This window comes from Cajanus cajan, chromosome 8, assembly GCF_000230855.2.
Source record: "Cajanus cajan strain Asha chromosome 8, NIPB_CcT2T_4, whole genome shotgun sequence".
In the NCBI taxonomy this organism is placed as follows: Eukaryota; Viridiplantae; Streptophyta; class Magnoliopsida; order Fabales; family Fabaceae; genus Cajanus; species Cajanus cajan.
Genome location: NC_138524.1, coordinates 19,205,965 through 19,221,130, shown reverse-complemented (window position 1 = coordinate 19,221,130; position 15,166 = coordinate 19,205,965). Strand labels below are relative to the sequence as shown.

At 35.7% G+C, this 15,166-nt stretch overlaps 3 protein-coding genes and 1 pseudogene across 3 annotated transcripts; all 4 read left to right on the top strand.

Annotated features, from left to right (window-relative positions):
- Nucleotides 1–5,477: 5,477 nt before the first annotated feature.
- Nucleotides 5,478–6,152, top strand: LOC145950296 (uncharacterized). The gene has a single exon (XM_083061378.1). The coding sequence runs from the start codon at nucleotides 5,478–5,480 to the stop codon at nucleotides 6,150–6,152; it is 675 nt and encodes a 224-aa protein (XP_082917504.1).
- A 3,820-nt stretch (nucleotides 6,153–9,972) lies between these two features.
- On the top strand, nucleotides 9,973–11,313 carry LOC145949199 (uncharacterized). Its single transcript, XM_083061377.1, has one exon. It carries the CDS (start codon nucleotides 9,973–9,975, stop codon nucleotides 11,311–11,313), a length of 1,341 nt encoding a protein of 446 aa, XP_082917503.1.
- Nucleotides 11,314–11,487: 174 nt separating this feature from the next.
- Nucleotides 11,488–14,624, top strand: LOC145950295 (uncharacterized; annotated as a pseudogene).
- Nucleotide 14,625: 1 nt separating this feature from the next.
- LOC145950294 (uncharacterized) lies at nucleotides 14,626–15,006 on the top strand. Its single transcript, XM_083061376.1, has one exon. The coding sequence runs from the start codon at nucleotides 14,626–14,628 to the stop codon at nucleotides 15,004–15,006; it is 381 nt and encodes a 126-aa protein (XP_082917502.1).
- Nucleotides 15,007–15,166: the final 160 nt, after the last annotated feature.

Here is a 15,166-nt window from a genome sequence, read left to right as displayed (position 1 = left end):
GAGAGCATTTAATATTTGACTTGGGTGCTGAACAGGATCTACTCATCTTTGGATCTTTTTTATTCGTTGCTTCTTTTTTTTCTTAACACACAGACACATTACATAGAAAGAATTGTTGAAATAAAAAATAAGAATTTATTATCTTATTTATCAAATATTATTACATAAAATAATGTATTATACAGGCCAATACATCTTGTGATTATTACAGCGAACAAAATGAGAAGTACAATCCCTTAATGTTACTCCATTTGCCTCAAAACAGAGTGTTACCTCCAAAAGATTAGCACCATTTTGTGAATTCACATAACAAGAAAAATTAATGAGGATAATGTTGCATGGTGTTATGTATGGCATTGATAATTGAATTTCCGTCATAACTTATATTACGATGTGAGACAATTTGTGCACTAGCAAGAATAGACATTATATTATAATTTCTCTTGATGTTCAAAGCCAACAAGAAATAATCATGTGGTTTGAGAACATGTACCCTGCTTATTCCATTCGTAGCTCCAAAAGGATAAAAGGTTTCCTAAGTAAATTCGGCCACTCCAAATTAAGTTGAGAGCTCAAGTTTTTTATGTCCTAAAAAAGTGAAAATAATTTTTTAAAAAAAATATGATAAATTGTAGTATATAAGATAAACTCGTGTAAGCTCTAAAAGAGATAAGCTCACAATTAATAGATGTAAGATTGGTATTTAAACAATGAGATGATTGAACAAAATTGAAATTTAGTGATCGTAGTCCACGAATAGTAAAATGATTTGATGTTTGAATATATTTTCGTTATCCAATTTGAATTTGATGATTAAAAAAGTTTTTTGACTGAGTAATTATAAGCAACACATGAATTTGGTGCATTTAGGAGTAGAATTAGAGATAAAACAAATAATATAGCCATGAGATTGAAGTGGAGATGAAATTTCATAAACTAGCTTGATTCGGAAGGAAAGAGGTTGAATGGTATTTATATGAATTGAGAAGCTACACTTAAAAAGAAATAGTGGTTAAAGCACATAGATTTGAAAGTTAGATGTATATTCAATTAATGAAACTTGTTTATGAAATTGATTCAAGTGTAGTAAAATCCAATAGGGAAAATATATTTTGACATTTAAGAAGGATTTATACTTAGAAAAAAATAAAAAAAATGAGAGATAAGTGATTGAGATGATTGATGAAATGTGTGACAAAAAGAGAGAAATAGAGAAAAATTAGAAGTGTTATTTAAGTGTTTTATTTGTTTGGATATTTAAAAAACACCCTTATATAATATTATAAGTATTTAAAAATATTAAAATCGTCGACAAGAATAATTCATGTCAATTTTTTTTATACGTGATAAATTAAAGTATTACATGGATTTTATTTCTCTCATATGTATTGTACTTATGTTTTATTCTTAAGAACTTTTATAATTTTGTATTGTTGAAAGACTAATAGTGATAATTTTGATTGGAAAAAAAAAAGATTTTTAATATTCTATTTTCATTTCAATTTTTGACAAAAATATTTGGTAATTTCAGGAATGTTTATTTGTTAATCATTACTTTCTAAACATTTTCCATAGTAGGATGTCATTGATCATAACTTCTTACGTGACCGATGTTCTTTAATAAAGTTTTCTAAGGATATCCTAGCTAGTCTAAATGGGTGAGTGATATATTGTTTTTCCATCAACTTGGTTCTTTGATCAAGTTCCTTATCCAATTGGGTTCACTAATATACAATCCTTTGTAAACAAATGCACAGGGTGGGCACTTCAGTCATTTAAATCATTCAAAAAGAACAACTATGAACCAAAAGGGCATAACATGTCTACCTTTCTACTTGAAGATGAGAAGGTTGTATATTGAATAATATGTGCTCGTATAAAGTCTGTCTATTGTGTGATTTTTAACATATTTAAATAAGGTACAAATCTTGATAGGATAGACTTGGCAAAACTCAAAAGAAGAAAAATTAAATGGTTAAAAGATTTTATAAGATAGAATTAAATGTTTGTTTAATTTCTCTTGAAATAATAAAATATTGCACATGGATAAACATTATCTATTGATTGAAAATGTATTCCTTTTTATAAATTATCATTAATGAATGGAGAAATATTTTAGTCTTTATTTTATCTTCTAGTTTCCTTAATTATAGTCTTAACATATTTTTGATAAAAATATTAATAATATAGTTATTAATTTCATATTAATTGGTGCTTTCTTAGTGTCTACTCCCCTCCCAAATCCATTAATAGTTTCAAGAAAACAATGGGTACTTATTCATAAAAACATGTTCACTGTACATTTATAGGTTGTTGTTAACTCCAAATTTTGTCTTCCTATATAAATCAAATTATATGATAAAGTCCAGTCCATACATATTACAAAATATAATACAAATTAAGGGCAAAAAAAAAAAAAAAAAACAAACAACAAAACAAAATAGAAAAATAAGAAGAAAAAAAACATGTTGCTCGTATCTTCCATTATCCTCCGTGAACCCCAGCAACTGCTCCCCTCAACTACTCTGCTACAATTCTCACAGAGCTACCTTACCACTGCAAATAAATCACTATGCCCTGGAAAAATCTCCAAAATTGCCTCTTAACCAGATTCACAAGCCATATCCCTAAATTTAGGGATTTTGGCAGAGAAAGATTAACCAAATTCAAAAAAAAAAATGTGTGCCTATAAATACCAGAACACAATATGAACAAGGGAGGATGAAAAAAAATTAATTAACAGAAACGCAACAGAGAAACCATGTTGGCTGGGATATAATCTAAAGAAAAAACTCAAACAAGGAGCACAAGCCGGAACCTCAAATTTGTGGTATCATCTTCACCCACTGTATTTTAACATTTTCTTTTGTATATATAGTGATAATTGTGTGTGCACCTCATTTTTATTACGCAAAAGAGAGAAAAGAAAAATACTAACCCCAACAATTTGTTGTACGTGCTGATTTCTAGCAGTATGTTCTTCCATTTTGTTTTTTTCTTTTCCCTTTCGTTTACACTGTCACCTCTCTGCCGTGCTCCGTGAGTCTGTGGCCGAAATACAAAAACCACCTTGAGCCACCGCCATCGAAAACGATTTTCGACAGCGATGTTTGCATCTTCTTCCTTCCCCAAACAAATCCCCACAAGAATCACCGTGGGTCACCTTAAAAAAAAAACGATTTCCAACGGTGAACCTCTTACCTCCGAGTTACTCTCTTTCACTACCGTTTTCCTTTTCTACTTCACTCGCTCGGCCAACCGCAATGGTCTGCGGAGAGAAAGTAGAGAGCTTCTCTCATAACCCTAACATAAAGGTTTTTTATGGTTTCCTTTCATTCCCTTTTCTGTTTCATAGTTTAGGGTTATTCCTTTTGTTTGTTTTAATTATGTAGGCCAAGCCCATTTGATGTGTTGGTCTTTAGATGATCAGAATTTTTTTTTTTGTTGTTGTCTTCTTTTTCCTTTTAACTCATGTATGGGCCTAGCCCATTTATTCATTTTTCTGAAAAAAAATAAGGTTTTAGGAGTATAATTTACAATATGTTAAATTTATGTAATTGAGGCTAATAATTATATACAAAAATTAAGGCAATTGATTTTATTTGATTATTTAAAGTTATTATATGTTGGATTTTCACATAATAATGATAATAATGAGAATGATAAAAATTAGTAACTATTCCACAAAAAAATATTGAGAATAATATCTTTTATAAATATTGACATTAATAATATCTATCATTTAAAAAGGATTATAGGGATGTGACATTCCCTTAATTTTAGGGCTTAAAGGTGCAAATTGTGACAATTTGTTATCTTAAAGTTCTTCTTATTTAAATTCAAAATATAATATAAAAAGTATTATCACATCTTTTAAATAAAAATATTTGAAGATTTTATTGAAAAAATAGTTTATTAGATATAATATCTTTTTAACATTTAAATTTAAGATACAAGTTGTGATATATTTGATATCTTTAATTTTCCTAAAAATAAAAATATCTAACCAAAATCTTTTTAAATATGTATCACAATATTAACAATAATAATGCTTTTTTAAATAATTAAATATTTGGCTTTGGTGTACACCTCTGTCAATTTTTATATTTTGGGATGTATGAGCTGTGACAGTTCAAAAATCCTAACCTTTTTAAAAGAAAAATAATAAAAAAATTAATAAAAAATTCCAACACACAAATATTTTCTACCAAAGAACTACGTGACTCTGATTCTTCATTACGCATGGAGATACATAGGAGCAGGAAATCACTCCTGTCGAGCCAAAAAAATGAAAATAAAAATATTATCTCATAATAATAATATAAAATAGTACTCATTAAAATAAAATAAAAACATTTATTAAACTATATATTTGATTGTTAATTTATATTAATGTGGGGGTGAAGTAAATATTTTAAAAGTTATAATAAATTTGCTTAATTAATTAAAGATAATCATCTTAAGACGAACGTTGTGAGGTGCTAATACCTTCCTCACACGTAATCGACTCCCGAATCCAAAATTTGGTTTTCGTAGACTATTTTCTACTTTATGGTTTTTCCAATGTTTTTCCGTAAAAAATAACATTGGTGGCGACTCCCTCTTTTTTAATTTATTTTTCGCCGTCCTGTCGCGATCTCGGTTGCGACAGATGGCGACTCCACTGGGGATTACTTTGAGAGTCAAGCCTATAATAATTAATTAAGCAAATTAATAATATGTTTTAAAATGTTTACCTCACCTTTATTTTTAATAAATATTTTCCTTATTCATTATTTGTCTTATTTTATCTATTTGTGTTGGGTATTTGAACTTTAGGGTAGAAGATTTTGTTATATCATGTGTGTTGTTTGTTTCGCAGATTGGGTAGTTTAAGATTACTCCCTTCACACACTTCACCTATGCACTTTCACACACGTTTATGAGCGAGGTCCTATGCCCGGACTTGAGTGCAACCTAGGATAAGTAAGAGGTCGAGTAGTGGTAACCTTCTAGATGTACATCTTGTTTGGTTATCATGAAGGTCTCACCTAGAGTTTAATCCTTTCAAGGGTATTATCACTTCCAATAGTTTACCTATTGTGGTGATTGATATTCTAAAAAGAGGTTATTGGCTCTAGAAACTTGTTTTAGAACTATAGAACCACCTATTGTGAGGAATACATATTAATGGCCCTATAGCCTTTTATTGTTAGGAGAATCCTTCATAAGATGCAAGGGGATCAGTATTCTACCTCTACAGTCAAATAACATAACCTATGCACAAAATAAAGAAACTCTCTCGCTCTCTCTTCCTTTACTACATCATTTTATAACAAGTATCATGCATTTCATATAAAATAGATGAAAATAATTTTTTCATTTCAACAATCATGCAAAATAAATAGATAGAATCATAAATGGCATGTTGCATCCATTTCTAGGTTGTTAAGGGACCATAAAGACCTAATACTCGTTGTGAACATTTTCTAAGAGACATGGAATCATATTTGAAGAAGACATTGAAGTTGAAGATCAGACAACCTAATTTGAAGAGTTTAAGGGATCTCAATAACAAGCTGAAAAATAGCCAACGCCGAACTTTTGTTGTCAGATTTGGAAAGCTTCTTAACCTATTAGAAGTTACCGTGCAAGAAGGAGCTCTCACTGCCTTAGCTCAATTCTACGACCCTCCTTTAAGATGCTTTACCTTCCAAGATTTCCAACTTGCTCTAACAATTGAAGAATTTGAACAAATACTGGATATTCCTTTAGGGAACAAAAAGCCCTACCTATATATGGGTCATTATCCTTCACTAGCTACAACTGCTGCAACCTTGGGGATTGGAGTAAGGGAGCTAGCAAGTAAGAAAGAGATGAAAGGAGGCGTTGAAGGTTTCTCAAGAGCCTACTTAGAAGGATATGCATTATGTCTGGCAGAAAATGAAAAGTGGGATGGTTTCATGGATGTGCTCGCACTCATCATTTATGGGATTGTTTTGTTCCCAAATATTGAAGACTTTGTTGACTTTGCTGCAATTGATGTTTTCTTGGCCTACAAGCATGAGAGGAGAAGCCCTATACCGGCCATTCTTGTTGATACATACCACACACTTAATTTACGCCATGAAAGAAAATGGGGGATGATTTTGTGTTGTTTGCCTACATTATAATTGTGGTTCATGACTCACATGTTCAAAAAAGAAAGACAAATAGAGACTATAAGCAAAAGAGAATGAGCCCACAACATAGCAAGTCTTAGCGAGAAGACCATTGTGTGGTACTCTTGTGAGCAAGACATAAGTGAAGTGATTTGCCAATGTGGAGACTTCCCTAAGGTACCACTGATGGGAACCAAAGGGTGCATAAACTACAATCCAGCTCTTGTAATAAGGCAGTTTGGTTATCCAATAAGGAGCCCACCTACAGAAGAGTCAATCACTCCCTTCATTGTCTATGAAATGAGTAAAGATTTGGATATGCTTAACAGGATTAGACGTGCTTGGGATCGAGTGATTAAGAAAAGAAGAGAGTTGGGGAAAAGAAGTTACACTGTAGAGGGAATTTATCACCAATGACTTTGTGAGAGAGTAAAAAAGGTCAAGTTGCCATTTCGTAGCTCGGTTCCAGTTATTGAAGAAACAAAAATTCAAGATCCCATGAGTTTGGAGGAAATCGAGGAACTCAAAAAAGAGCTGGAAAAGTCTAAAAACGAAAAAGAAGCATTGAAGAAGGAATTGATACAGACTCGCCAAGAACATAAAGCCTCACAAGAAGAAATTACAAAAGTAAAGAAGTACGTTGAGTTTGCCAACAAACGAGCAAGAATAGAAGAAGAATGCAAGTTAAACACTCAAAGTTGTCTAGAGGCTGCTGCCACAGAGCTAAAATTACGAAGAGGAGAGCGAGATGAGGCTAGAGTTAATAGTGAACAATGGAGAGAGGCATGGAAAAAGTCCAAGGAAGCTGAAAGAAATGCACAAAGACAACTTGAGGATTTGAAACAACAATTGAAAAGGGTTGTGGTTGGGTATGAAAGTAGAGTCCAAGATGAAAAACAACTAAATGCCAATCTTGTTTTGCAACATCAAGCCACACTAAATGCAAGAAATCAACATATTATGGAACTAGTAGAGGAAGTGGGGCAATTGAGGAATGCTGTTGAAATACATGAAGAAAATCAAAGGTTCTGGGCACGTAACCTCGTGAATCAAGTTCAACAAATCAAAGGAATGCTCAGTGATGCCTCTTACTTATTGCAAAGAGCTGAAGGAATGATAAACCCGCTGTCCACTCCCATAGAGATTCATGCGTTCCTTGAGTATTGCAGAGATATGATATCTCAGATGAAGAAGATGACTACTAGTGATAAATGATCTGTATTTTGCTTTAAGTTGTATGAGAAATATCATATATGTATTTTGTAGTGCTCCACCCTTCTAAACTTTTTGTACTTCACTTTATCTATTTAATGAAGAAGGTTGTTGATGTCTTTCTCTTTACTATTGTTTCACTCCTTCATTTTATATAACTTCATGCTTATAATATAAAGGAAGTTTGAAATCTCATATTAAATCTAGTACTTAGAACGTGACGTTCTAAAGAAAACTAAAGGCGCTCGTGCAAATTCTCGATTCCATATTTTGTGAGACTTAGTACCTATGACGTGACATTTTAGGGAATAGTTTTAGGGGATGTTCACACACGAGCCAGGTGACTTATGGTGCTCTAACAATTTCCCATATACAAAAGCATAATAATTGCATTTTCATATTCATCACATACTCATCACATAATCTTGCACAATGCGTGAAAGTGAAAGGAAAAACAAGTATTGAGGCAAAGAAAATATCCCTGCGACACCCTTATTAGACACGCGCCAAGACCAGGATCATGGAGGGAGTAGTGGAAGATTTGGAACAACAACATGACGAGTTGAGAGGAGATGTTAATCAGTTGAAAGAACAAATGAGTAAGATTTTGGACATGCTACAATCAATGGAGTCAAGAAGGGATACAAATGGGAATTCGTCTGAGCAACCTCATGTTACACCTGCTTACCCCCCTGGGTTCACTCCTCCACCACAGCCAAACCAAAATACTCAGGTCCAGTTCCCTCCATATGGGTTACCCCAAGGCTATACACCACCAGTGGCTGCAAACACTTCAGAAAATGATTATCACGCTTCCACCATGAACCCTCAAAACCAGATTCATAATACTCAAACTCTATTCCCTCCATATGGCTTGCCTCCGGGATATACGCCACCAGTGGCTAATAATAATGAGAATAATCTCATTACCTCTGTCTTAAACCCACTAAACCAAACACAACCCCAAGATCCAAACCTTGAAACAAGTGGACCACAAATTCCAACTCAACCTCACATCCAAATGCCTTATACCCATGTACATACACCACCGGTTGACACGACTCAAGTTGGAGGCCCCTCGATCCACCAAGGTGTCGTTCCCACATCAGTTATCATTACGCACCCTAGCCAACTCGAGGATAACTCATCTAAAGAAAAAATACAATTTTTGGAAGAAAGATTAAGGGCAATTGAGGGAGTTGATCATTATGGACTCAATGCTATTGATTTGTGTCTAGTTCCTGATGTTGTGATCCCTCCTAAATTCAAGATTCCTAAATTCGATAAATATAGAGGGGACACATGCCCAAAGAACCATCTCACCATGTATTGTCGAAAGATGGCCTCATGTGCTCACAATGATAAATTGTTGATCCATTTCTTTCAGGAAAGCCTTATAGGGGCTGCCTTGGGTTTGTACATGAACTTGGAGCGCGGACGAATACATACGTGGAAAGATTTGGCAGAAGCGTTCTTAAAGTAATACAAGTACAACATGGACATGGCCCCAGATCGCATGCAACTGGAAAATATGTTGAAGAAGGAGAATGAAACTTTTAAAGAGTATGCCCAGCGTTGGAGAGGAGTGGCTGCTCAAGTATAACCTCCTTTGTCTGAAAAAGAAATGGTCACAATGTTCATTGATACGCTCCAATCACCCTTTTATGATAGGATGATTGGAAACGTATCATCGAACTTCTCAGACCTAATCGTTATTGGAGAAAGGGTTGAGATGGGAGTACGAACTGGTAAGATTGCTCACTCATCAACAGGATCAATGTACGCAAAGAAGCCATCAACAAATACAGATAAGAAGAGAGGAGGTGAAACAAATGCAGTAATATCAACCTCTATTGGGTCCAATCGTGCCCTTTTGCACCTAGTCATCGACCCCAATACATGTATAACCCACAAGTGGCAGCTGTTTCTTTACCTCCATATCCACAACATTATCAATTTGGGATGGCCTATCGATTACCTACACCACCATCGCAAGTCCCAATACCTCAACAAAATCAATCAAAAACTCCCTCTCCTAATGTGGATAACACTCAAAAGAAAGGAAACAACCAACAAAGGACATTGGTCCCAATCCCTATGACCTACACTGAACTGTTGCCACTTTTGACTCGCAATGGTTTGATAGTGCCATTCCCCTTAAAGCCTATTCAACCACCATATCCAAAGGGTTATGATCCAAATGCCAAGTGTGATTATCATGCAGGGGGTGTTGGGAATTCAACTGAAAGATGTTGGGGATTAAAGCATAAGGTGCAAGACTTAATAGATATGGGGTTACTAAGCTTTAAAGAAGATAGTCCAAATGTGGGGACTAATCCTCTTCCCGGTCATGGTTCCTCGTCAGTAAACATTATTGAAGAAGTGTGTGATCAACAAGTGAAAAACGTATGGGAAATCAAAACCTCTATGAGGTTAATTTTTTCGAAACTGTGTAGATTTGGGATGATTGAGGGAAACCTATTGGAAGCTGAGATGTGTGGCCTTCACCCAACTTCTATGCATTCTATTGAGAAGTGCGATGAATAAGCAGATTCTACAAGATCTGATTGACTCAAACTTGGTTCAAGTAAGTCAATCTCCAATTGGAGAGGATGTGTTAATGGCTCAATCAGAAGAAAGACCAAATGTGGTTATCCCAAGACCATTGGTAATTCACTTTACTAGAATTGTGCCTTTGCCAAAACCAAATATCCATAAGCCTCTTATTGTGCAAGTCCCAACTCCTTTTCCTTACAAGGATACCAAGGCAATTCCATGGAAATACAACACAGAGGTGAAGATAAATGGGAACATAAATGAACAACAAAATAAAGAAGTCAGTGATGGGGAAATCGATGTTACAAATATTGCAGGAGTTGGTGGAATGACCCGTAGTGGTAGGATCTACACTCCTGAAAAATTAAGGGAAGGAGATATAAATAAGAATCTTGGGGTAAAGGGGAAAGCAACCGTCGGTGGAGGAATTGAGCATATCACAAAGAACAATGGAAAAAATGCTATTGTGCAAAATGAGGAAGAGAATAAGGAAGTGCCAGATGAGGAAGCTTTAGAATTCCTTAAATTCATTCGACAAAGTGAGTATAAACTCATTGATCAATTGGATCGTACACCTGCCAGGGTGTCCTTGCTGTCATTGTTAATGAATTCTGAAAGTCATAGAAAGTTATTGATGAAGATTCTGAATGAAGCACATGTAGCTAATGACATTACACTAGATAAATTTGGAGGTATCATTGGTAACATTACAGCCAATAATCGTCTCACTTTCACAGATGAGGAAATCCCAGTTGAAGGAAGGGGGCATAACAAAGCTTTATACATCTCAGTGAAATGTCAGGACCATATTATAGCCAGAGTGTTGATTGATAATGGTTCTTCATTGAATGTAATGCCTAAGTCCACATTAGACCGATTGTCTTGTGATGGGACGTATATGAAATCAAGTTCTATGATTGTGAGGGCCTTTGGTGGATCACGTAGAGAGGTAATGGGAGAGATTGAAATCCCTATTCAAATTGGTCCTTTCACTTTTAATATCACTTTCCAAGTCATGGATATCAAACCAGCATATAGTTGCTTGTTGGGTAGGCCATGGATCCATTCAGCTGGAGTGGTTCCATCTTCCTTGCATCAGAAGCTAAAGTTTATAGTGGATGACAAATTGGTGATTGTCTCAGGCGAAGAAGACATGTTGGTGAGTATTCCTACACCTACTCGCTATATTGAAGCAGTCGAAGAAGCTCTGGAAACCTCTTTTCAATCTCTGGAAGTAATCAGTACTGCCTATGTGGAGTCATTGCCAAGGAACCCACATCCATCGAAAGCAACAATGATGGTAGCAAGAGTCATGATGAATGGAGGATATCAATCAGGCCAGGGGCTGGGAAAAAACCTAAAAGGAATTACAAGGTTGATAGAGTTTCCAGATAATAAGAACTGATGTGGGTTGGGATATAAAATTACTGGGGCTGATAAAAGAAGAATTGCAGAGGAAAATAAAGAGAAAAGGCTGGCACGAATAGAGAATCGGGAGCCAAGGATTAAAAGAATTCCCATTTGTGATCTCTATCAAAGTTTTAGAAGTGGAGGACTGGTACACACGAACCAAGTGGCTATGGCTAAAGAAGATCAAAATGTTGATGAACACGTCAACTTGGTACATCGATGTGACCCTGATGAAGAACTTCACAATTGGACGATCATCGAACTTCCTGTGATTTTTAACTCCTTTTCAAAGTAATTGTAATACAAAACTCTATGAACATGCCCAGGATCTTAGTATCACTTTTTGTTAAATGGGCTTGCATGTTATTTTTTGGTATATCATATGAATGAAATACATTTTGAGAATCTTCCAATCATTATCTTTGTCCTATACCTTCCATTCTTTTCCGTTTCAATATCTATTTATCGATTTTATCTCTTGTCGAACCTAAATTGCAGATCCAAAAATATTCACATTAAAAATAATAGCGCTAATATCTCATGTCACAATTTTGATCATCCTATTTACGAAGCCGAGGAAGATGATAATGACCTAGAGGCCCCATTCGAGTTGAGAAGATTGGTGGAGCAAGAAGACAAAATAATTCAACCTCATGAGGAAGAAGTTGAAATGATCAATCTGGGAGGTGAAAATGATAAGAAGGAAGTTAAAGTGGGCACTGCCATAAAAGGAGATGAGAGAATGAGGTTATTTAAGCTTTTGACCGACTATGTTGATATCTTTGCATGGACATATCAAGACATGCCTGGGTTAGATTCCAAAATAGTTGAGCACCGATTGCCATTAATACCTGAGTATCCACCAATCAAGCAAAAGTTGAGGCGCATGAAACTAGAAGTTTCCTTAAATATCAAAGAAGAGGTCAAGAAGCAATTGGATGCAGGGTTCCTTGCAGTAGCTAAATACCCTCAATGGGTTGCCAATATAGTACCAGTTCCAAAGAAAGATGGAAAAGTCAGAATGTGTGTGGACTACCGAGACCTTAATAGGGCTAGTCCTAAAGATGATTTTCCACTACCTCATATAGACGTTCTGGTAGATAACACTGCCCAACATGCTTTCTTCTCCTTTATGGATGGATTTTCAGGGTACAATCAAATTAAGATGGCTTCTGAAGACATGGAAAAAACCACATTCATTACATCCTGGGGAACATTTTGTTACAAGATGATGCCATTTGGGTTGAAGAATGCTGGAGCAACATATCAACGAGCAATGGTGACTTTGTTCCACGACATGATACACAAAGAAATAGAGGTATATGTTGATATGATTGCTAAGTCGAGAACAGGGGCAGAACACATCACTAACCTACAAAAATTGTTTGAGCGCTTGAGAAAATATAAGCTCCGATTGAATCCTGCTAAGTGTACTTTTGGAGTAAAATCAGGCAAATTGTTGGGATTTGTGGTTAGTGAAAAAGGGATAGAAGTAGATCCCGACAAAGTGCGAGCAATCCTAGAAATGTCAGCCCCTAGCACAGAAAAAGAAGTTCGTGGGTTCTTGGGGAGATTGAATTACATTGCCAGATTTATATCTCAACTGACTGCTACTTGTAACCCAATTTTCAAATTATTGCGCAGAAGTGAACCAATGGTGTGGAATGAAGATTGTCAAAAGGCTTTTGAAAAGATTAAGCAATACTTGCAAGAGCCACCGATCTTAGTACCACCGGTACCAGGGAGACCTCTCATACTATATATGTCTGTGCTTGATGAATCTATGGGTTGTGTATTGGGGCAACATGATGCTTCTGGGAAGAAAGAGCAAGCAATTTATTATTTGAGCAAGAAGTTTACAGATTGTGAGATGAGATACTCCTTATTAGAGCAAACATGTTGTGCACTGGCTTGGGTTGCTCGACGATTGAGGCAATACATGTTAAGCCATACTACATGGTTAATATCTAAAATGGATCCAATCAAATATATATTCGAGAAGCCTGCTCTCACGGGTCGGATTGCTCGTTGGCAAATGTTGATGTCAGAATATGATATTATTTATGTCACTCAGAAAGCTGTCAAGGGTAGCGCATTAGCAGAATATCTGGCTCATCAACCCATAGAAGATTACCAATCAATGCAATGTGAATTTCCAAATGAAGACATAATGACATTATTTGATGAGGAAGAATCCATAAACGAAGAAAAATGGACACTGTTGTTTGATGGAGCTTCTAATGCACTGGGGCATGGAATTGGGGCAGTGTTAATTTCTCCAAAGAATCAGTTCATCCCTTTTACTGCAAGGTTGGGTTTTGATTGCACTAATAATGTGGCAGAATATGAAACGTGTGCAATGGGGATTGTAGCAGCCCTAGAGTTCAAGGCTAAAGTGTTGGAGGTATATAGAGACTCAGCATTAGTTGTTCATCAATTCAAGGGTGAATGAGAGACTCGAGATGCAAAGTTAATCCCATATCACTCGTACATCAAGGGGTTGATGGAACAATTTGAAGAAATCACTTTCCAACATATCCCCCGCGAGGATAACCAATTAGTGGACGCTTTGGCCACTTTATCTTCAATGTTTAAGATAAGTCAAGGAAATGAAGTGCCATTAATAAGAATACAAAATCAAGACCAACCAGCATACTGCCAAGCAGTAGAGGAGGAACCAGATGGAAGACCATGGTTCTATGATATAAAGCGCTACATAAAAGATAAAGAGTATCCCCCTAATGCTTCAGCAAATGATAAAAAGACATTGAGGAGACTAGCAATGAGATTCTTCTTAAATGGTGATGTGCTTTATAAGAGAAACCATGACATGGTATTGCTCAGATGTGTTGATGCTATTGAAGCCAAGAAAATAGTGGAAGAAGTTCATGAAGGCTCATTCGGAACACACATGAATGGGCATGTAATGGCAAGAAAAATTTTAAGGTCTGGTTATTATTGGTTGACCATGGAATCTGATTGTTGTAGCCATGTGAGGAAATGCCACAAATGTCAAACATACGCTGACAATATCCATGCACCACCAACACCCTTGAATGTTTTGGCTGCACCATGGCCATTTTCAATATGGGGAATGGACGTGATTGGTCCAATTGAACCAAAGGCATCAAATGGGCATCGTTTCATCCTTGTAGCTATTGACTACTTCACTAAATGGGTCTAAGCAACTTCTTATGCTAGCGTGACAAGAAATGTGGTAGTCAGATTCATCAAAAGAGATATAATTTGTCGATATGGTTTGCTGAGCCACATCATTACTGATAATGGAACCAATCTGAATAATAAGATGATGAAAGAGTTGTGCAATAATTTCAAGATTCAACACCATAATTCTTCACCATATCGCCCTAAGATGAATGGGGCAGTAAAAGCAGCAAATAAAAATATCAAGAAAATTGTTCAAAAAATGGTGGTAACTTATAAGGATTGGCATGATATGCTTGCTTTTGCCCTGCATGGTTATCGCACATCTATTCGTACCTCTACTGGGGCAACCCCATATTCTCTCGTGTATGGCATGGAGGCTGTGCTCCCAATTGAAGTAGAGATACCTTCTTTAAGGGTATTGGTCGAAGCCAAATTGGAAGAAGCTGAATGGGTTCAAATTCGTTATGATCAATTAAATCTCATTGAAGAAAAAAGATTAAATGCCTTATGTCACGGTTAGTTGTATCAAAAAAGGGTCAAAAGAGCTTACGATAAGAAAGTTCGTCCTCGAGAGTTTCAAGAAGGAGATTTGGTGCTCAAGAAAATCTTACCAAACCAAAAAGATCATAGAGGGAAATTGCCTCCAAATTATGAAGGGCCTTATGTGGTGAAAAAGGAAT

What these genes read in the sequence shown, in the direction of transcription:
- LOC145949199 (XM_083061377.1), top strand. Translation starts at nt 9,973, where the DNA reads ATGGCTCAATCAGAAGAAAGACCAAATGTGGTTATCCCAAGACCATTG.
- LOC145950296 (XM_083061378.1), top strand. Translation starts at nt 5,478, where the DNA reads ATGGAATCATATTTGAAGAAGACATTGAAGTTGAAGATCAGACAACCT.
- LOC145950294 (XM_083061376.1), top strand. Translation starts at nt 14,626, where the DNA reads ATGATGAAAGAGTTGTGCAATAATTTCAAGATTCAACACCATAATTCT.